The sequence below is a fragment of the Hemitrygon akajei genome, chromosome 10, assembly GCF_048418815.1.
Source record: "Hemitrygon akajei chromosome 10, sHemAka1.3, whole genome shotgun sequence".
Classification (NCBI taxonomy): domain Eukaryota; kingdom Metazoa; phylum Chordata; class Chondrichthyes; order Myliobatiformes; family Dasyatidae; genus Hemitrygon; species Hemitrygon akajei.
Window position 1 is genome coordinate 127,353,612 of NC_133133.1, and position 23,793 is coordinate 127,377,404.

General features: G+C 41.4%; 1 protein-coding gene across 2 annotated transcripts in view; it reads right to left on the reverse strand.

Annotated features, from left to right (window-relative positions):
• Positions 1-21,888, reverse strand: part of ddx11 (DEAD/H (Asp-Glu-Ala-Asp/His) box helicase 11) — a 113,036-nt gene extending 91,148 nt beyond the window's left edge. The window contains exons 1-8 of one of the 2 annotated variants that reach the window (XM_073058923.1): positions 21,675-21,888; positions 19,213-19,423; positions 16,594-16,737; positions 15,684-15,917; positions 12,983-13,069; positions 11,512-11,666; positions 3,182-3,224; positions 1,030-1,137 (exon numbers count right to left, since the gene is read on the reverse strand). In XM_073058923.1, the coding sequence (XP_072915024.1) occupies positions 1,030-1,137; positions 3,182-3,224; positions 11,512-11,666; positions 12,983-13,069; positions 15,684-15,917; positions 16,594-16,734 (768 nt within the window). In that variant the 5' untranslated portion in view covers positions 16,735-16,737; positions 19,213-19,423; positions 21,675-21,888. The remainder of the gene's footprint in view (positions 1-1,029; positions 1,138-3,181; positions 3,225-11,511; positions 11,667-12,982; positions 13,070-15,683; positions 15,918-16,593; positions 16,738-19,212; positions 19,424-21,674) is intronic. The other variant, XM_073058922.1, reaches the window with a different exon arrangement.
• Between the last annotated feature and the right edge of the window lie 1,905 nt (positions 21,889-23,793).

A 23,793-nucleotide genomic window follows, 5' to 3' on the forward strand; every position in this document is an offset into this window, starting at 1 on the left:
ACTTCCAGTGAATGACTCAACCCAAATTAAGGACTTCATCATGAAAAGACAGATACCCACCCCAGAAAGAGGCTTCTTACTGCCTCTTTGCTTGCATGCATATATGTAGTTTACAAAGGTTTGTGTTGAGGTACTGGAAGAATGCAGTCTCCAGTGATTCACATCCGTGGAAGGGTCAGCTCCATTGTAAGAGGTGCAAAAGAGAAATCTGAGCTTTTTCTGATCTTATGTACAGGTTAATCACATTCTCCATTTCTGGATCCTCACCAATGTGGCTCCTTCACAACCAGGAAAAGAAAATTCCCAGTCAGAATGTGAAAGCAGAAAGGTGGAACGGATGATTTTGAAGAACCTCACCCCACCCTCCATTCCTGGAAGCAGACAGTCTGAGAAGTCATACAGCACAATTCCCTTCCAACCTCTACTTTGATCAATACCACAGTTGATTAATTTCCCAGCATTTAAATATACAAGTCATTAAGGTACACATTACCATTTCAATCCCATTCTTTTCAATTATCTCAATCATGGAGTCCCTGGACACCATACAGCTGTTGCTGCTACTGAAACTATGACCTGCACCAAGTCAAAACACTGGTGAATTATCTCTGCTACTTTAGTCCTCTCAAATGGATTACGATAAAACCCAATTTTCTAGAAGCTGATGAAATCCCAAAAGCAAAATAAATACTGCAGGTGCTGGAGACCCAAAATAAAACAGACACTGCTACAAGAACAGTGAACCTTTCTGCTGAAGTATTAGTTCTGATCAAAGATTGTCCAAATAAAATATTGTGCTTTCAATCAGCAGAGGATGATATTACTTTATCTCTGCCAAATCTGCAGAGTATTTGCAGAACATTGTGCTATATTAGTGGTAGGATATCTCATTTGGTCAGAATGCAGTGACACGATTCAATTCCTGTCTTAAAAGCATAGATGCCATCCAATAAAACCATAGGACTCCTAGATCTACAGCATAGGAATACTAGATCTAACAGCATGAATAGGTCCTCTTACATGACTTACCTGTCGAGACCCAAGTGACACAAGCCTAGTCTCTTTACCAAAAGGACTTTTCTTAACTTCGTGTATGAACTGAGTGAGTTGGGAATGTGTGCGACTGCAGTAATAGATCTGGGAAAAGAAAAGTTGCACGAGGTTAGCTCAGACAGTAGGTGCTCATACTTCTGACAACCTTGGAGTTGCCCACAGCCTGCCTCACTTCACATCAGAATATTCCTGGCATTGACCCTGTTTGAGGAGGAGGATCGCTCTCATGGTTACCTTCATACCATCATCACCCATCCCACCTCCTGTAACTTAAAACATTTTCTCACTTCTCCCACTCGCATGAAAGGTTGACTTGACATGTATCCTCAGTTAGAAAGGAGAAGTGGAATATTTATTATTGTTGATGTGATTATAGGAGGAGCAATAGTGACTGGTACCAATTTGCAATCAGAGGTGGGGAAGGATAAGTGGGGCTTCTGCTGGTCAAGTTTGCAATGACAGAAGTGGTGGGGCAGTAGGGATGGAGGGGGCAGGGCAAATGCAGAAGAATCAATTTTGGGAGGATCACAGAGTGACTGAGGATAGTGGAGAATAGAATGACAGGAGACAAGTACTTTTACTAGACATTGGTTTGAATTTGCATGCGATCAGAAAACACTCTTCTCCCAGGAGTGAATCAATGATGGCTAATTCCAGCAGAACTTAATCTGTTCCTGCTGTATTTAGAAGCACTGCAAAGGGAACGAAAATGACGTTATCCTTGCTCCCACCCTCAGCATAGCATATAGTCACACCTGAGTACAGGGTGACACACATCAGGGGATGAGTCAAATTTCCAGAGTAACCAGTAACACCTGAAAATGTTTCACTTGGAATGGTGGTGGGACCGGGTGGGGGTACAGACCAATTTAAAAAATGGCTATTACTGAACATGTCAGACTGCAGCTATGGAGAGGAATAAAGAGTCTACATTTCAGGCTAAGACCCTTCAACATCAGGACTCAAAGAAATGTGATGATATCAGCCCGAAATATCATCTCTTTATCCCTCCTCATAGATATTGCCTGACCTGCTGAGTTCCTCCAGCATGTTGTGTTCCTTGCTTGTTACCTCTAGACTTGTCTGTTTCTATGCACAACTGGTTGGCCACCCTCTTCCTACCTTTCATGAATTCTTAAGCTGCTAGCACAATGGCAAGAGGTATCATTGCTGTCTCAGAGCTTGAGAGATATAGGTTCAAGTCTGTGTACAGCTTACCTGCTCGCTCCATGGCCATGCAAATTTCCCCTAGTTCCCTCCAGCTTTCTTCCCCAATCTGAAAACATGCTGGTAGATTAAATGACTATGAATTACTCCTAGCATAGGTTGAGTGGCAGGAAAGTTGGAGGGGGTGGGTGTTGATAGTATGTGAGAGTATGTGAGGGTGATATGGCACTGATGGGTTGACTCTAAGTGCTAACATAGACTTGAAGAGCCAAAAGGCCTGTGTTCAAAAGGAAAGTGAAAGTTCTTCATGCCCACATTTACACCAGATCCTAGTTACCTGTTACCCTATTCTTGCTGAATAATACTGATACTGTTTAAGCAAAGCTCAACTTTAAGAGTAAGTGGTAACACTATTACAGCTCTAGTGACCCCAATTCAGTTCCCAACACTGTCTATAAGGAGTTTGCATGTTTTTCAAGACCATACTGTATGTGCTTTCTTTAACTGTAATTAATTAATTTATTTCTTCTATATTATGTATTGCAATAAATTGCTGCTGCTAAGTTAACAAGTTTCATGACACATGCCGGTGATAATAAACCTGTTTCTGATCCAGTGTACTCCCATATTCCAAAGACGTATGGGTTAGCAGGTTAATTAGTCACATGGGTGTATTTGGGCTGCATGGTTCGTTGGGTGAAAGGGTCTGTTACTATGCTGTATCTCTAAATCTGATAAGCTGCACAATTGATGTTCTTTATTTTTGGCTTTGAGTGTGTGAATTTAATCACCAGCTGGAGCTGTGCTGTAAGTGTTGGGATTTCCTACATAAACTCTCCCTCTATGATTTCTTCCTTTAAGATGCCCCTGAATATTACTTCACTGGGTCTAACATGAAAGCCCTTTGTGATGTATATTGGGCAACCAAATATGTGGAGTAGGCAATATCTGTCCTCCAAACCTTAGTCACATGTTCTTCCTCCAAGTCATCCTCATCAGACAGGCTGAGGAAAAAAAAAGAAAAAAGGTAAAACCAGCTGTAAAACATCACAAAAAAACGTTTTCTTATACTGTGCAACACAGCAGATATCAATTTCCCACAGGTTTTATATGTAAATTTTCAGTGGACAGCACAGTCCAAAGTCTATATAATTTACTCCATACTTTGTTTAGTAAGGTCCAAGAGAGACTAGCAACCCACCCAGATCCTCCTCCGTGACCCGTTTCTCTATAGTGGAGGTCAATTTGCTCACGTCCAACACTTGTTAAGCAACTGCTTCCCAGGGCAGAAATGGCTAACAAATTGGGGCACAATTTTAAGATGATTGGAAGACAGTAGGAAAATATAAGGGGGACATCAGAGGTACATGGGGGACAACGGAGGGCTAAGTAGGAGGGAAAGGTTAGATTGTTCTTAGATAGGCTGACAGGCCTGTACTGTGCTGTAATGGTCTATGTTAACTGCTCTTAACACTGTTGGACAGAAAGCAAGAGCACAAACACTGGCTTGATGTTCTTTTCTATAGCCTACTGTCATCAGGGTCAGTTGCAGTTTCTGCTGCCAGACTGGCCAAGATTAGCTAACTGGTCAGGGATTACAATAACTATGTCTAAAGTCAGTTGTTTTTCCCATTGGGGAAAGCTGAGAAATGTAGAAGTTCAGGTTGGGGACTTCCGGTAAGATGGCGATTGTTTAGCTGCTCCGAACTTTTGTTGCGTTACTGTCGCTACCTTTGCACTAAATGTCTCCATTTTTTAAACCTTAGTTAGGAATTATTTTGGTATCTCTTACTTGCCTGTGAATATATCTAACTTACAATGTCTAGCAAGAGTTCTAAATCCGGGAGAAAAGAAGCTATGACCCCGTCGGACGAGACTCTGGTTGCGCTTGGAAAGCTCCGAGACGAAATTTTAAAGGAATTTAAAACCGCTTTCAAACAGTTAGAAGACAAACTGGATCGGATCAACGATAAAGTGGACAAACATGCTGAACACTTATCTCGCATCGATTCGACTTCTGAAGATTTAGAAAGTCGTGTTCGATGCTTGGAGACTCTCTGTTCCAGCTTAGAGGAAAAATCTAACAAACTTCCTTCCAAAATGGTGGATCTCGAAAATCACAGCAGACGCTGTAACATCAGAATTCTGGGATTACCAGAGGCGACTGAAAAGGGATCAACCGTGAAGTTTTTCGCCGAGTTTCTCTGTGAGTTATTCGGGAAAGATTTGCTTCCGAAGCCGCCCGAGCTCGAACGGGCACACAGAGTTTATGTTCCCCCCCGGAATTCTGGGCTCCTGTCCGCGACCAGTAGTCTTGTGTTTCCATCAATACCAGGTAAAACACAGTCTGATCGTAGAGGCGCGTCGCAGGGGGTCGCTTCCTTTCAAGGATACAACCATTTGCTTTGTGGAAGATTTTGCACCCCAGACCTTAAAGATGCGCGCTGAGTTTAAAGGCGCAATGAAAGTGCTTTTTGATCGTGGTTTCAAACCTTCCCTTCGTAACCCTGCTGATCTGTGAATCAAGCTTAATACCGGGAAATACAAGTGGTTCAAATCAGCAAAGGAAGCTGAAGCGTTTGTGGCAAGTCTTCTGGCTATCCAGTCATCTTCGGAATCTGATCGGACCTCCTAAAATGGTGGATAAGTACTCCTCGTAGTAAAATTACTTTCTCTGGACTCGGAATTCATTTGAATCACTCAGACATTATTCATTGAAACTTTAAGGGCTGTTGACAATCTCTCCCGGGATTTGGTGTGTGTGTAATCTATTTTTATTCTTGTATAACTTTACCTACAGAGCTCTACAACTAATTCTAACTTGTTTTGGAGGTTCGAAGTCTTTAGTGAAGGCCTCCCTGTTTGTCGGTTCACAGTTCAACTGCTGATTTATTTTTCCTTTGTTTTAAATATTTATTTATTTTATCTTTTTCTTTTCTTCACCCCTTTTTTCTAATCTCTGAATTTTTTTCTCCCTTCTCTGTAAATGGTTAATAAATACTCGTCTTGAATTTATAATTTTCCCCTTCCTCTTCTTTTTTCTTTTTCCTTCTTACCTTTTTTTCCCCTTTCTCTTACTTTATTCTTCTATAATTTTTCGCGGGTAGGTTAGTTTTGGTTTTCTTCCGATTTTCTCTGTATTAAGTTGTATATTTCTGCAGAAGGTGTTCTAATCTGTAGTTATGTTTTCTAGTGCATAAACTAGTTACTATTTGCTATAGTATTTATACGGAACTGTTGTTAATGACACAGATCTGGAAGTTGTATTTGCGTTAATTTTTTTGGTAGAGCTAGCTACTTGTTTTGGTAGCCGTCTAGTTTTGGGTTGTGCGGGTGGGGTGGGTTTTCCAGTTCCAACATCACTCACTGTATTTATTGTTTCTCTTTATTGCTCAGGACATGTATATGTTTTGATTTTATGAATCTATGTTTACATCTCTGCTTCCAGACTGCTATTGTACTGCTTGACTTTTTATATGCCTGCTGCCTTTTATGCATTAGTAATTGATAATGGCTAGTGCACTTAAATTCGTGAGCTGGAATGTAAAGGGACTGAACCACCCTGTTAAAAGGAGGAAGGTATTCTCACATATTAAACAACTCAAAGCTGACATTGCTTTCCTCCAAGAAACTCATATTCGTTGTTTTGATAACTCCCAGCTTCTGTCAAAGTGGGCGGGACAGCATTTTCATTCATCCTTTGCCGCTAAAGCTAGGGGAGTTTCCATTCTTATTAACTCAAATATTCTTTTTGAACTCCATAATAAAATATCTGATACAAATGGCCATTTTATTATTGTTTCTGGTAAACTATATAACACTAAAGTTGCACTAGCAAACCTGTATGCCCCCAACTTTGATGATGTTAACTTTTTTGAACGTTTTTTTTCCTCACTACCAGACTTAAACTCATACTCTCTTATATTGGGTGGTGACTTCAACTGTTGGTTGGATCCTAAACTGGACCGATCGTCCTCTGTTACCAGATCACCTACTAAATCTGCCTTAGCTATTCAATCGTTTCTCTCTAATTTTGGTATCTTTGATATATGGCGTTTCCTCCATCCTACGGAGAGAGATTATTCTTTTTTCTCACATGTTCACCATACCTTCACTAGAATTGACTACCGTAGATTCCGGACTACAAAGCGCACCTGATTAAAAGCCGCTGGCTCTAATTTTAGAAATAAAATCTATTTTATAAATGTACAGGCCGCACCGAATTTCTGGCGGAACGGATTTTCGGCGCACTGGATTTCCGGCGGACCGGATTTTCGGCGCACTGGATTTCCGGCGGACCGGATTTTCGGCCGCTTGTAATATGAGATATTTACAGAGAAAGATATTACACGTGTTGGGCTTCAAATTCTGCCCTGTGTTCGTTTTGGAAGAGAGACAACCAACACCGGATTACAGTGCAGCGTGGCTTTATTGCAGAACGCGTTTTGCCTTCCCCTTACATTCTGCTCTTATTTATACTCCTTTTTCCCCCAAACCAAACCCTCGCTACACATATTTGGTAAGGCTAAACTTTGTTATACCTACCGGTATTTGGTAACATCGGACACTTGTGTCCTTATTGGCCCGATACCATTCACACACGAGTTTGACTGTTTTTTTGTTTACTGAATCGCTAGCAGTTTCGGTGCAGCGGAATCCTCAGTTTCGCTCCCTCCCTCCCTTGTACTGCTGTCTAATATCACGTGAGCCATTCCTGACCTGAAGCGGCAGTCCCAAATTAAATCTCCACCGTCTCACCATCGATTCATGTATGCCAAGATTACGCGCAGCAGCTCGATTTCCTTGTTCAACCGCCAGATTGATTGCCTTTAACTTAAAAGCTGCATCATACGCTTTTCTTCGAGTGTTTTCCATGTTGATGAGGGTGAGTACAAATGGCTGATTTACAATAATTTGTGAAGTGCGCTTGATTTATCGTACAATTTCATTGGACCTCTGTGAACTACTCATCAATTTTATTGGTCTACTGTTACGAGGCAAAATGTTTTGGCGGCATGGGAAAAAACCTTATATTAGCCGCACCTTATTATAAGCCGCTATGTTCAATGCTGTTCAAAGCATGGGAAAAAAGTAGCGGCTTATAATCCGACATCTACGGTATTTCTTACTCGATAACCAACTTATCCCATTTGCCCACTCTTGTGACTATCAGAGTATACTGACCTCTGACCATGCCCCAATTACCCTCTCTCTGAACTCTCCTGGTCTCCCTCAGAGGAACAAACACTGGCGGTTCGATTCAACTTTATTATCGGATGATGATTTCGTAAAATTTATTAAGGACCAGATAACCTTTTATTTTAACACTAATACATCACCTGAAGTGCCATCTCAGATCGTCTGGGATGCCATGAAAGCATATCTGAGGGGTCAAATAATCCCTTACACAGCAAATCTCAATAGAAGATCCCGTGCAGATCGAGCAGACCTCATTAACCAGATTAAAGATTTGGATCAAATATATGCCCAAACTAAGAACCCTGAATTATACAAGAAGCGCGTTGAACTCCAAACTAAATTTAACCTTCTGTCCACTCAACCTGTCGAACGCCAACTTCTCGAAAGCAAGAGCCGCTTTTACATTCATGGGGATAAGTCTGGTAAATTCCTATCCAATCAGCTGAGGCGTTCCAAAGCCAAACAACATATTACAAAGATCCGGAAGGAGAACGGAGACTTTACATCGGATCATTTAGAAATTAATGACGCATTTAAAAATTTTTATTCTCGGCTTTATTCCTCTGAATCCCTGAATGACAATATCTCTGTTGATCAATTTTTACAGAATCTGAATATCCCCTCACTTTCATCTGATTTCAAAGCCAAACTCAATGCGCCTATATCACCAGAAGAAATATCTTTTGCAATTTCTGCACTGTCCTCAGGGAAATCTCCTGGACCTGATGGGTTCCCTGTGGAATTTTATAAATCATTCTCTTCACTTCTTTCTCCTCAGTTACTTTCAGTATTATCTGACTCGTTTAATTACGGCAAATTGCCACCCTCTTTCAATGAGGCATCTATTATTCTTCTTTTAAAAAAGGGCAAAGACCCAACAGAGTGTTCCTCGTACAGGCCGATCTCTCTGCTCAATGTTGATGTAAAGATCTTAGCTAAAGTGTTGGCTCATAGATTAGAAACCGTTATTCCCTCCATTATCTCTGATGACCAAACAGGCTTTATTAAAAACCGTCTCCTTTTTTTTAAACATTCGGCGTCTATTTAATATTTTATACTCAGTTCCAACTGGGACTCCTGAATGTGTTATCTCCCTTGATGCGGAGAAAGCATTTGACCGTATAGAGTGGAACTACCTTTTTGCAGTCTTAGAAAAATTTGACCTCGGCCAAAGTTTCATCTCTTGGATCCAATTGCTGTACCTGTGTCCTACTGCTTCTGTTCTAACTAATTTTCAGAAATCCCAAGTATTTAATCTCAAACGTGGCATCCGTCAGGGATGCCCCTTAAGTCCCTTTCTCTTTGATTTGGCTATAGAACCTCTGGCGATAGCATTTCAAAATTGTCCTGAATTGACCGGGATTTGGAGAGGGGGTGTTGAGCATAAAGTTTCTCTCTATGCTGATGACTTATTACTCTTTCTCTCAAATCCGTCTACATCCTTACCTCTAATGTTTTCACTTATTGACCAGTTTAGCCAGATCTCTGGCTATAAACTCAACTTACATAAGACTGAACTTTTCCCAATTAATAAAGAAGCACAAGAACTAATATTTCGTGATCTCCCTTTTAAAGTAGTCCATAATCAATTTACTTATCTTGGAATTACAGTCACAAGGAAGTTTAAAGATCTCTTTTGTGAAAACTTTGTCAATCTTTCATATGCTATAAAACAGAGTCTGGTACAGTGGTCACCTCTATCTATGTCCTTGGTAGGTCGTATTAATGTTGTTAAAATGTATGCTCTCCCCAAATTTTTATACTTATTTCAATCTATCCCAATTTTTATTCCTAAATCTTTTTTTGATTCCTTAGACTCTATTATTTTGTCATATCTGTGGCAGAATAAGCGCTCTAGAATTAATAAAATCCACCTCCAAAAATCTAAAAAAGAGGGTGGCATGGCTTTACCTAACTTTCGCTTATATTACTGGGCAGCTAATATACGTTGTGCTGCCTTCTGGTCTTTCTTCCACGGTCAACCCGAGTGCCCTAACTGGGTGGCAATGGAGTTGAGCTCCACTAAAGAATTATCTATATCTGCACTTCTTGGCTCTGCACTCCCTAGCAGTCTGCCCAGATCAATAGCTAATCCTCTGGTTAGACACACTTTGCGTATATGGGCTCAGTTCAGGAAATGCTATGGTTTCCAGGGGTTTTCCGTTTCTAGCCCTGTCGCACACAATCACCTTTTTTTACCTACTACGTACGATTCAGCATTCCATGTTTAGTACAGGAAGGGCATTAGACATTTTGAAGATCTCTTCAATGATAATCGCTTCGCTTCTTTTCAGCAGCTCTCCGTTAAGTTCAACCTGCCTAACGCTCACTTTTTCAGATATCTCCAAATCCGACACTTTACTGCTCCTTTAATTCCTAACTTTCCTGAAATGCCTGCGAAAAATGCTATGGACCTATTTCTTTCCATTAATCCACTAGGTAAAGGTTTAATTTCAATTATCTGAGATAAACCAGCAGCCTTACGACGGGCCCCTGTGGATAAAATTAAAATGGCCTGGGAGCAGGATTTAAATATCTCCTTATCCGAGGAGAGCTGGGACTCAGTTCTCAAATCAGTTAACTCAACCTCTCTTTGTGCTCGCCATTGCCTCTTACAGTTTAAGATTGTTCATAGAGCCCATATGTCTAAATCTAAACTATCTTGATTCTACCCTGGCATTAGTCCGCTCTGTGATAAATGCAAGAGGGGCGTGGCCTCTCTCATCCATATGTACTGGTTCTGTCCTAGCTTGGAGAAATTCTGGAAAGATGTCTTCACTACATTATCGGGTATTCTGAATCAGCACCTAGAACCTAACCCCTTAATTGCTCTGTTCGGTTTTTGGGGCGAGACAGATTTATGTCTGGGTCCGACCAAATGCCGAATACTATCCTTTGCCTCTCTCCTGGCGAGACACTTGTTCCTCCTTAGATAGAGAGATGTTGCCCCGCCCACTCATACGCAATGGCTTAACAACATTATGGCCTGCTTGGACCTCGAAAAAATTCATTATTCAGTTCTTAATTCGGATCTAAAGTTCCATAAGGTCTGGGGACCTTTTATCGAGTACTTTCATAACCTTCCTCTTGACTAGGGTTTTTTTTCTCGTTTTTTTTTCTTCTTTTCGGTCCCTTGCTTTCAGCTCCCTTTTTTTTTCTGGTAGCAGGCATTATTATCCTCTGTTGCTAAGTGTATTCACAGTCTGGGAGTTTGACTGTCCGGACTTATACTCTTTATACTGTGTGGTGGTTGGTCTGGAGTTGTTGTTTTTTTCTTGTGTTGTGGGGCTTGGGGAGGACACTAAGCTCACTTGTCTTTAATTTAGGTGCTTTTTTGTTAAATTCTCTTCCTTTGTAGCATATTGTTATTGTATGCTTAATCTTGCACTGTATTAATGCTCCTCATTGGGATTTGGGGTTTTTAATTTTGTAAAATGTTTTGGAAAAACTAATTAAAAAAATTAAAAAAAAAGTTCAGGTTGGCAATTATGAGCTATATTGTAATGTCGCTATCAACAAATACTGGCCACTCCAGTTCTCAAACATTATGACAAGAGATACTCAACATTACAATCTCAAGGGCCTAGAACAAAAAAATTCCACAGCAATATAATGATCTGTGTTGGTTGACGCTTTATTGGCAGCACTCTCTCCTCCAAGTCAAAAGGTTGTGGGTTAAACTATCTCCCACCACCCCAAGAGATGTGGGAGATTTCCAAACAGATAATTGCCTTTCCGACAGATTGGTGCACTGTCGTAAACAGCAACTTTCTGAGGAGCTGTTAAATTGAATTGCACCTGCACTCCGAGATGGATATAAAAGATCTCCCATTCAAAGGCAAGTGCAGCTCTCACCCCCACCCTCACCAAGTATTCTGGTTAACACAGTTCCCTCACTCTCATGATGTGATCACCAATGCATTAGTGGGATCTTGTTTTGTACACAAGCACACAGATTTCACCACAGAAACAAAGCTTCAGCGCACTTCATTTACTACAAAACTCTTCACTGTGCAGAGCTCACAAAAGGAACGATTTACTGAAAGCTCTCTTTTTCATGATTGCAGAAGCGATGCTAAGATTTGCACCTACCCTGGATCCTTTGATTTTTTTTCATCGTCGCTCTCATAATCTGCCAGAATGAAGCCCTCGTCCTCTTTGTCCAGAGCATCAGTGTTGGATGCCTGTTCAGAAGTCATCACTTCTTTACTCATCTGAATGAGGTGTTCGGTGTCATCAGCATCCCTCTGGGATCAAGCACAAGTTAGATTATGAGTATTCCAGCAATCATAGGAAGGGGGAGACATTATTTTACAGAACAGAGAAAATATTAAGATACAGTGAGTAAATAATGGGCTGCCAACCTTTTGATGAGCATTCAGAGGGACAGAGGAAACTGGACTCAATGGGCACCAAGTGAACATCAAACTGTGAATGGTGTCTTCACTGTGTTCTGTACTGCTTTTGTACAAGGAATAAGCCACTCTCAGGTTGGAGGAGCAACAGCCCATCTTCTATTTGGATAACCTCCAAACTGATGGCATAAACATTTCTAATTTCCAGTAATGCCTTCCCCCTTCTCTCTTTTTCCATTTCCCATTCTATCTTCCCTTTACCTCTTTCTCTTCTCACCTGCCCTTAATCCCCATCTGGTGCCCCTCCTCCTTCCTTTTATCCAATAGTCCACTCTCCTCTCCTATCAGATTCTTTCTTCTTCAGTTCTTTACCTATACCACCTATCGCCTCCCAGCTTTTCACTTCATCCCTTTCTCCCCCCACCACGTTTCACCCATCATTTGACAGCTTGTACTCCTTCTCCAACCCCCCACCCAGACTTCTTATTTCAGCATTTCCCCCATTCCTTTCCATCCTGATGAAGGGTCTTGGCCCAAGACATTGCGCTTAACTCCTCACCACAGATGCTCCCTGATCTGCTGAGTTCCTCTCGTATGTTGTGTGTGCTACTCTGGATTTCCAGCATTTGCAGAATCTCTTGTGTTTAAGACACCATTTTATTCTTTTCCTTAAACAAGTCCTCCACCCATACCTCAGCACTGCATCACCTTGATGCCGCATGCAGTGACTGCTTAACAGCCACAACAATGTGTAAAGTTTTCTTTAAAAGTGTCTTCACACAGACTTATAAGTAACAGAAATGGGTTTAAAGGACAAGTGGCAATGGACACTGCTCTAAGAAACAGCCTGATAGTGTAGTAGTTACTACACTTCCCAGCGCAATAATCACATTCATTTCCCTCCACTGTCTGTAAGATCATACATTCTTCCCGTGACCACATTGATCTCCTCTGGGTGTTCAGGTTTCCTCCCACATTCCAAAGATGTACAGGTTACATTAATTGGTCACATGGGTGTAATTGGGTGGCACAGGCTCATTTTGGGTCAGAAGAGTCTGTTACCAACTAAGTATCCAAATAAAAAATAAAAGTAGAAAATAACTGAAAGGAAAAATTAGGATGGTACAATGAATAAGGGAGTACATCAGACAAACCCAATTTATGAGCAAACTAGAATCCCTCTGCATCTATTGTTTACAGAATCCTACCTTGCGTTTTAAGGCATATTTATGCTGCACATTATTACGCATTTGCTCCAATCGTTCCTCTCTTTTCTTTCTTCTTAATTCTTCATCCTAGAAACAACAATATAGTTTCTAAACATCCCCAAAATTTGTAAGAAACTCTGTGGGCATAGACATTTGATTTCTTTATATACCCAAATACTTTGAGATTGTTTCCTCTGATGCAGTTAAATCAGATGACATGGACTGCCAAACATATCAAAGTCGGTTATCCACTACAATGAGGGAAATGGGAACACAAAGTACGAAAATGCCACTCTTTAATCAGGGGCTTTTCATTTATCATTAGCTAAGACAGGATTTTCACCACATCCAAAGCTTAATAGCAGCCACCTAGGGACTGAACTTGCTGCACTTTCTTTCCACCAAGTCACTCCACTGATGCAAAACCAGAAAATGCTGGAAGAACTCAGCATGTCTTTTGCTATCATTTGCCTGCCTTCTCTTGCCCATTGTTCCTACAATGATTCAGTGAACCTTATTCAACCATACCCCATTGTTACAATGATTCCAATGTTGTCATAACTTCATGATTTCAATGTCCTTTAAAGAAGTTCTCAATCTGTAGCTCTTTCTAACCTTGCAAAAGCGGTTTCTCTTGGAAAAAGAAAACACTTTGTTCATCTTTAATGTGCTCTTCTTTTATTGATATTTAATGTATACACAGTTCCCAATTATATGAAAGTCAGAGCAAACCAAAGAGTGGTCAAAACAAAGAGCTGATTACCAACTACAGGAGGAAGAAGTCAGAGGTCAATGAGGCAGTTCTCATTAGAGAACAGACGTGGAGTGGGTCAGTAACTTTAAATTCCTTGGTGTTAACATATGAAAGGATCTATCCTGGGACCAGCACATAGTGTCATCACAAAGACACAAGATCACCTCTATACTTTTTTTTAAGAAAGAAGTTTGCATAGATTCCACGTCACTAAAAACTTTGACAGACTTCTATAGGCGCACAGTGCAGAGTAGCCTAACTGGTTGTATCACGGCCTGGTATGGAAACACCCATACCCAGGAACAGAACAGGCTACAGAAAGTGGTGGATGCAGCCCAGTCTATCATAGGCAAAGCCCTCCTCACCATTGAGCACATTTACAAGGAGAGCTGCCACAAGAAAGCAGCATCAATGACCCCACTTCCTCCCCAACCACACACAGGCCATGCCCTCTTCCACTGGACAAGAGGTACAAATGCCTTGAATCTCACACCACCAGGTTCTGGAACAGTTATTACCCTTTAGCCAATAGGCTCCTGAATAACTTCATTCACCAGTAAACTGAACTGATTCTATGACCTACAGACTCACTTTCAAGGACTCTTTCCAACTCATGTTCTCAGTATTGTTTTTATTTGCACAGCCTGTCTTCTTTTGCAAATTGATTGTTAGTCTTTGTATATGTTTCATTTTTCATAAACTCTATTATAATTTTCCCTGCAAATGCCTACAAAAAATAAATCTCAAGGTAGTATATGGTACCATATACGTACTTTGATAATACATTTACTTTGAACATTAATTCCCACACTTCAAGATTCAATAATATCAGATAACCATCCATTTCCAGCCTCGTATTTCATCTCTCTTAGAGTAAATTACCTTCTACTTAAATTTCTCTAGACATGCTTCCCTTACCATCCTCATTCAGAAAGGACCAGCACCATTTTGTCATTCAATCACTTCTGGTCTTCACCCTACCACAGAATCCCTCTTTTGTTCTTAATGACCCTCCTTACATGTTCAGTGTTCATTCAGTTGGAGTCTAACTTTCTAAAGAAGGTTGAAGTTCTAAAACTTTAAATCGGATTCCCTATTGCCGATGATGACTGACCTGCTGTGCACACCATTTAAACCTTCAAGCAGATCCAATATTAGAAGAGTTGGTCTGTAAAGACCATAAGACCTTAAGACATAGGAGCAGAATTAAGCCATGTGGCCCATCGAGTCTGCTCCACCATTCCATTCTGGCTGACTTATTATTCCCCTCAACCCCATTCTCCTGCTCCCCTTAATAGTTGATGCCCTTACTAATCAAGAACACAATCTCTACTTTAAATACACCCAATAACTTAACCTCCTCAGCCTTCCCACAGATTCACTGCCCACTGGTAAAAAAAAATTCTTTCTCAACTGTTTTCTAAAGGGATGTCCTTGTTTACCAGGGTCCCTCTGGTCCTAGACTCACCCACTATAGGAAACATCTACTCCACGTCCATTATTCTAAAATCTAGTGAATATAATCCCAGAGCCATCAAACTTCTGTACTGTTAACCCTTTCACCCCCAGAATCTAAAGTTAGAAAATCCAAATATTACTCTCTCAATCTTCTTCGGCTGTCCATCGATTTTCAATGATGACTGAGACCTGGTATCGAAGGCCGGCAGTTCCCCATTCTGCAAGTCTCCCCTCTCCACGTCACCGAGGTTGTCCAAGATAAGGGCATTAGGACCCATACAGCTTGGCAATGGTGTCATCACAGAGCAATGTGTAGTTAAGTGCTTTGCTCAAGGACACAACACGCTGCCTCAGCTGAGGCTTGAACTAGAACCTTCAGATCACTAGACGAACACCTTAACCACTCGGCCATGCACCACACACTCTCTCAATAGCATACAAGGGATCATAAACTTTCAAAATAATTCTAAACCTTTTTCTGAAACGGACCTTTAATTTATCAACTAGATCACGTTCAGCCTTCTTCTGCACAAATTCGGTAATCCAGTCCAATTCACCCTCCAAGGCCTTGGCTTCCAACTTCTTGGTGGAATCCTGGAGATCTTGAGACTGCCACTGCTGTGGAAGTCGATCTTCCAAAAGCTCAGCTGCTTCCCGTTTCTTTTTCTCTTCAAAGTCTTTGAGCCAAGTGAGTGCTCCACAGATGAGACTGAGTGACTTCCCCTGGAGAAGAAAGACAGCCATATTAGTACAGCGGAAGAATGATAAATAAGTATATCAATAAAGAAAAATTAATTGCTGGGATGTTAGCAGAACCTACTGCTCCTCTACCCAGCTGATCTTGCATACAGAAAAAAATCATTTTGTTTTATTTTAAGTGAAAGCTGCAGAATTTTTTTTTTCTGTTTGAATCAATTCAACATAGTTAAATATCATGAGGTACATCTTCTTACAAGGCAGCTTTTCAGGAATGGTGATGGCTTGATTCCACTCCAGTTCTGTGAGTTCAAGGTGACAATGTGACTCTTTTTCACAAATGGAGAACATGCCAGAAAGAAGGCAGTGCACTCTCCCTGCCATTTACACAGTGCTTTTGAAAGCTGCAAATGCAGTGGGAGGAGGGAAGAGAAGTAACATGGGAATGCACTGATTCTAATGGCAACCAGTAAACCCATCCCCATCCATCGTGCTGGTGTCCCACTTGCCTGTACGTACGGCATGTCCACAACTCAGGTAGCACTTGTAAATGGAAACTTACTTCCAATTGGTTACAACGTTGCTGAATGTGGAACCCGGCAACTTCATTACCCACATCCAACCAAGGATGTCCAAAGGATGAGAGCCCAGCCATATACAAATGTAAGTTGTTTTTCCTCTTGGTTTAATGTTAAAAACTTACCGTCCCAGTAGGACTTTCAAATATTCCAATCTTCCCTTCTTCAAGCACATTGTACAGTGCAGTCATGAATTCTTCCTGGATGGAATAAGGCTTGAAGGGAAACAGGAACTTTGAGGAAGTTTGAGTCGTCCCCTCAGCCATAACCTGCAAAACACAGGGACAAAAAGAAAGGGAGACCATAAGTAATCACAAAATAAAGCTAGTTTAAACAAAGTGTGGCCATGGTAATTTAATACATTTTGTAATTTTACCCAGCACTTCAGAAAGAAAATTTGAAATTCCCAAATGTTCTTCCAAAAAGAAAACCCACACTCAGCTCAGTCAAACCTACATGGACTCAGATCTAAGAATAGTACACAGTGCAAGTGTTTTTTTTAACAAAACACTTTGGTTCAGTCGGCTACTTAAATCTAGGGAAGACAATCTCCGACCCTGCCAAACGTGTGAGATTAAGGCACGAGCCCACCCCAAAACCTCATGCTGCGTGATTCATTACCCTGTTACAAATAAGTGCCATGAAATAACATACAGTACACCATATACAATTAAAAGATCTAGCTTTATAATTCTTAATTTAGCTAAAGGGCCAGTATAGAAAGAACAAAAAGAAGGGCCTATTTTAATGAGATAGTCTAATGTGCACAAGTTGGAGCTCACGGTTTCCCCTTCGCCGATCTTCGTTCCATCTCATCCAGGGCTTTGTCAAATCACGGCCCTGTTCTGGGTCTAATCCTACGACCTCTTCTCTCTTCATGCCCAACCTTAGTGTCCCTCACCAGAGAAACCTCCCCGTAATCCAGCCATCCTAATTGGATTCTCCTATCTCTTATCTTCAACAGTAATCTCAACAAGCAGCTCATAGAGAACAGCACAAAAATCAAATTCAGAACAGCATAACAGTAAAAAAAATATGAACCAGGGCATTAAATTTAAAAGGTTAGAAACTGCCAAGTCAGAAGATGAGTTGCCTCTCCTTACACTTTGCTGAAGATGCAAGATATTAAGAGGAATAGATAGAGTGGACAGCCAGTGCCTCTTCCCCAGGGCACCACTGCTCAATACAAGAGGACATGACTTTAAGGTAAGGGGTGGAAAATTCAAGGGGGATATTAGTGGAAGGTTTTTTACCCAGAGAGTGGTTGGTGCGTGGAATGCACTGCCTGAGTCTGTGGTGGAGGCAGTTACACTAGTGAAATTTAAGAGACTACCAGACAGGTATATGGAGGGATTTAATTTGGGGGAATATATGGGAGACAGGGTTTAAGGGTGAGCACAACATTGTGGGCCGAAGGGCCTGTACTGTGCTGTACTATTCTATGTTCTATGCCAGAGATCACAGTAGAAGAACATTAGAGAATTAAAGCTCAGGGTGCAATAGCCTTAAGACTCAATACTCAGTTTAACAATTTCATATAGTAAATCAAACCAGCTGTTCTTCATATTTCCAGTATAATATTTTTTCTCTCTTTATTTTCTTCTGGCATCTCAGAATCCATTCAGCTCCTTTTTTCTTATAACGTAGAAGATCATTTACCCCATCAGGTCTGGCAGCTCACAGAGAAATCCTACCAGTTGCAAATGCCCTATAATTTCCCTGCAATCCATTCCCTCTGAAACTCCATCAACTTCCCCCATTCTCATGGGTAATTTCCAGTGGCCAATTAACCTACCCTGTCTTTGGGATGTGAAACCAGAGCAGACAAAGGGAAACCCTCACATTTTTGGGAAAAATTACAAGCTCTTCAACTTCTACAAATCAGCATCATATCACAGACCCTCCCTTTTGCTATTTTTTAAATATCCATCCCTGTTCTCGTCTTCAAACATTAAAGTTTTTCCCAACTTTTCCCAGTTCTGATGAAAGGCCACTGACCTGAAACATTAATGATTTCTTTCATCAGGTGTTACCTGACCTACTGAGTTTTCCCAGCATTTTATGTTTTCATTTTTAAAACATTTTAAAAATACAAACAAATGCTGCCTGGCCTGCGAAGTATTTCTGTGAATTTCAATTTTTATATCAAGCTTCCAGTATGTGAATATTTCGCTTTTAGATGGATTCAAGAAAAACAAAGTACATGTCAGGTTTAGGAAGCTAAAATTACGTTTGTAGATAGGGGTCTTGAGGAATATAAAAAAGTAGGGAAGACAAGCAATAGATTAGCAGGGCCATGAAAGGTCCTAGGCAAGCAGAAGGATAACTAGGGAGAGGGTAGAACCACTTGAGGGTAAAGGAGGAAATTTACTTTTGGGAGTCAGAGTGAGTACGTGGTCAAGGTACTAAACAAATACTTTGCATCTGTCTTTATCAAGGAGAAAGACTTAAAGGATAGTGAGAGCATACTAATGTATTAGAACATTTTGAGATAAAGAAGGTGATGCTGGGTCTCTGGAAGAGCATTAAGGTGGGTTAAATCCCCAATGCCTATATTCCAGGTTATTGAAAGATTATTTGAAGTAAATTTTTATATCCCCACTAGCAACAGGTGAGGTCTTGGGAGGACTGGAGAGTAGCCAATAATGTTCCATTGTTCAAGAAAAATAGGAAAAAATATCCAGGAAATCTTAGGCCAGCGTTTCACATTAGTGGTAGGGAGCTATTGGAGAGGATTTACTCACATTTCAAAAACCACAACCTAATCAGGAATAGTCAGTGCTGTGTAGGGTAGACTGGTCTTGAGTTTTCCAAGTGACAAGGTGATTGATGAAGGTGAGAAGTAGATGCTGCCAACTTGAACTTTAGTGAGGCATTTCATGTCTCTCGCAGTAGGCTGACCCAGAAGGTTAAGATGCATGGTAACTTGGTAAAACGGATTCAGAATGGGCTTGTCTGTAAAAGACAGAGGATAATGGTGGAAAGGTGTTATTCAGTCTGGAGATCTGTGACCACTGGTGGTGCACAAGGATCAGTGCTGGAACCTCTATTGTTTATGATATCTATAAATGTGAATTAAAATGTAGATGAATGGATTATTAAGCTTGCAGAGAACACAAGGATTAGTTGTGTGTGGACAATGAAGAAAGTTGTCAAAGGACACTGCTTGATATGGATCAGTTGCAGAAGTGGGTGGAGAAATGAGATAGAGTTTAACCCAGGAAAGTGTATGATGGTGCACTTTGAGAAGTTAAATGTAAGGTGTCAGTATACAGCTAAAGGCAGGACCCTTAACAGTATTGATGTATAGAAGGATCTTGGGGTCCACGTAGCTCCCTGAACGTGGTCACACAAGTAGATAGGCTGGTAAAGAAGGCACATGGCATCCTTGCTTTCAGGGCATTAGTATAAGGCTGATTGCATGTTAAAACTTTGGATAGATTGTACTTGGAGCACTGGGAGGAATTCTGGTCACCCCATTACAGAAAGGATGTGTTGGTTATGAAAAGAGAACAGGCGAGGGTTACCAAGAAGTTGCCTGGAGATCTCCTCAAGAAGATGGACAATTTTGGGCTGTTTTCTCTGGAGTGTCAGAAGCTGAGGGGAGACCACAGAAATTAGACATGTTTTTTTTAAAAACCAGGTCAGAAGTGTCAAATACCATAAAACATGTATTTAAACGAGGTGGGGTGGGGAAGCTTAAAGGATGTGTGTTGGGCAAGTTTTATTTTAATACAGTGGTAAATGGCAACAGGCTGGCAGAGTCATAGTGGTAGCAGATAGAGCTTTTAAGGGACCTTTAAATGAGCACATGTATAAACAGGGTATGGATAAGACACAGGCAGAATATATTTTATTTGCACTGTGTTCAGCACTAACATTATGGTTCATGTGGCTTATTCCCATGCTGCACTGATCATATGCCTCACTTCTTCCTGCCTACAGAATGATTCAGGCAACTTGCTATTTTGCAGATCTGACTGAACACAGCACTTCATTTTCCTCCTGTCTACACACAAATAGCTTTTCCTTTCCTCAGTAGACAGAAAGCATTTACTTCAAATACATGTTTTTACATAGATTCCATTAGTTGCCATCATAGATAAATTTAAAAAAACTGCAGATGATAGAAATCTGACAAATGCAGCAAGACTGCTGTGGAGAAACAAGTTTGAAGTTTCTCTTTGAAAGATAACATCCTACTGCAGCTGGTGCATCCAATAATTTGCCACAGTAACCCCTTTCTGATATTATTTGACTGATTTTACAGTATATTTTAACATTTAATTGAACTGAATTTAGGAGCCAAGAGATAATGTTGCAGCTATACAGGACCCTGGTCAGACCCCACTTGGGAGTACTGTGCTCAGTTCTGGTTGCCTCACTTCTGGAAGGACGTGGAAGCCTTAGAAAGGGTGCAGAGGAGATTTACAAGGATGTCACCTGAATTGGGGAGCATGCCTTATGAGAATAGGGTGAGTGAACTCGGCCTTTTCTCCTTGGAACGAAGGAGGATGAGAGGTGACCTGATAGAGACGTACAAGATGATGAGAGGCATTGATCGTGTGGATAGTCAGAGGCTTTTCCCCAGGGCTGAAATGGTTGCCACAAGACACAGGTTTAAGGTGCTGGGGAGTAGGTACACAGGAGATGTCAGGGATAAGTTTTTTTTTTACGCAGAGAGTGGTGAGTGCGTGGAATGGACTGCCGGTAATGGTGGTGGGGCGGATACGATAGGGTCTTTTAAGAGGCTTTTAGATAGCTACATGGAGTTTAGTAAAATAGAGGTCTATAGGTAAGCCTAGTAATTTCTAAAGTAGGGACATGTTCGGCACAACTTTGTGGGCCGAAGGGCCTGTATTATGCTGTAGGTTTTCAATGTCTAACTCTAGTTTACCTCTAGTTTGACAAAGCAAGATCCTTTGCTATAAGACCGGAATTAAGGAATACCATACTCATCTTTACAGACAAGAACAGGCCACTACAACACATTCCAGTGCATTGCAGGGCAGAGCAAAGCAAAACCCTTACAGCGAATCCCCCCATCTCCCACACCCCGGGGTAGATCCCAATACCAACCGCTCCCGTCATGTAAAATAGATAACAATTAGGTCTCCCCCACCCCGCGAAGTACGTTGTCTACAGCCTCATGAGGGACCCCACCACACATTCACGCCCAGGTCAAAGGGGCGACATTTCACTTTACCGCTGCAGAGCCTTGCAGGACTGCGGCTCCGGAGCACGCTCGCTGTCGCCGGGAACCCACTGCGTCAATTAGTAGCGGTCGGCCCAGCCGTATGAGATGGGCTCGAACCGACCCAGCTCCCAGGCCATCAGCACTGAAGGATAGCGGGAGTCAAACGTGGTGCTAGACACCCAGCCGCACACCGGCCTGAGACCCAGGGCCCAACTCCGTCTTCGTGTTCAAAGAGCGCGCGAACGAAGACACACCTCCCCGATCCGAACGACCTATCAGGGAGACGCAGACGCCCAATCTCCCGTCCTATGGGCGAGGTCAATCAAAGCCGGTACCAATCACAACACAGCAGATATGCCTTCCTCTCCGCCTCCACCAACCACATTTTCCTGCGTGATAGCTAATCCCAGCGGGATTGGACGGTGTCGGGCAATCAAATTCTCCAACATAGTCCAAAAAAACAGAGTAGAGTTTAGATCCAATTTCGCTATTAAATAGAAATTGAGTTCATCCGAAATTCGTGCGAGCTTTTTTTCTCTCCCCAGTTACATCCTATATAACGGCTCCCAAAGTGGGACTTTATCAGGGTAATATATCAGGGTTTATAAAGATAATGGGTGGGGGGGGGGGGGGGCGTGGGGCGAGGGGACACCGGGCAGCAAGTGGGGCAGCTGAGGGATTATAGGTTTAATTTAATAAATGAATTACTTATAAGCATTTAATTCTCAGTGCCTCATAACTGATCATATAATCACTTCATCTCTTGCTTTTAATTCGTTTTTTTTATTAGTTTTCAAAACATTTTACAAATTAAAAACCCCAAATCCCAATGAGGAACATTAATACAGTGCAAAATTAAGCATACAATAACAATATGCTACAAAGGAAGAGAATTAACAAAAAAGCACCTAAATTAAAGACAACTAAGCTTAGTATCCTCCCCAAGCCCCACAACACAAGCAAAAACAACTCCAGACCAACCACAACACAATATAGAGAGTATAAGTCAGAACAGTCAAACTCCCAGACTGTGAATACACTTAGCAACAGAGGATAATAATGCCTACTACCAGAAAAAAAAGGGAGCTGAAAGCAAGGGAGAAGAGAGAAAAAAAAAGAAAAAAAACCCTAGTCAAGAGGAAGGTTATGAAAGTACTCGATAAAAGGTCCCCAGACCTTATGGAACTTTAGATCCGAATTCAGAACTGAATAATGAATTTTTTCGACGTCCAAGCAGGCCATAATGTCGTTAAGCCATTGCACATGAGTGGGCGGGGCAACATCTCTCCATCTAAGGAGGATCAAGTGTCTAGCCAGGAGAGAGGCAAAGGATAATATTCGGCATTTGGTCGGACCCAGACATAAATCTGTCTCGCCCAAAAACCGAACAGAGCAATTAAGGGGTTTGGTTCTAGGTGCTAATTCAGAATACACGATAACGTAGTGAAGACATCTTTCCAGAATTTCTCCAAACTAGGACAGAACCAGTACATATGGATGAGAGAGGCCATACCCCTCTTGTATTTATCACAGAGTGGACTAATGCTAGGGTAGAATCAAGATAGTTTAGATTTAGACATATGGGCTCTATGAACAATCTTAAACTGTAAAAGGCACTGGCGAGCACAAAGAGAGGTTGAGTTAACTGATTTGAGAACTGAGTCCCAGCTCTCCTCGGATAAGGAGATATTTAAATCCTGTTCCCAGGCCATTTTAATTTTATCCACAGGGGCCCATCGTAAGGCTGCTAGTTTATCTCGGATAATTGATATTAAACCTTTACCTAGTGGATTGATGGAAAGAAATAGGTCCATAACATTTTTCGCAGGCATTTCAGGAAAGTTAGGAATTAAAGGAGCAATAAAGTGTCGGATTTGGAGATATCTGAAAAAATGAGCGTTAGGCAGATTGAACTTAACAGAGAGCTGCTGAAAAGAGGCGAAGCGATTATCAATGAAAAGATCTTCAAAATGTCTAATGCCCTTCCTGTACCAAACATGGAATGCTGAATCGTACGTAGTAGGTAAAAAAAGGTGATTATGTGCGACAGGGCTGGAAACGGAAAACCACTGGAAGCCATAGCATTTCTTGAACTGAGCCCATATACGCAAAGTGTGTCTAACGAGAG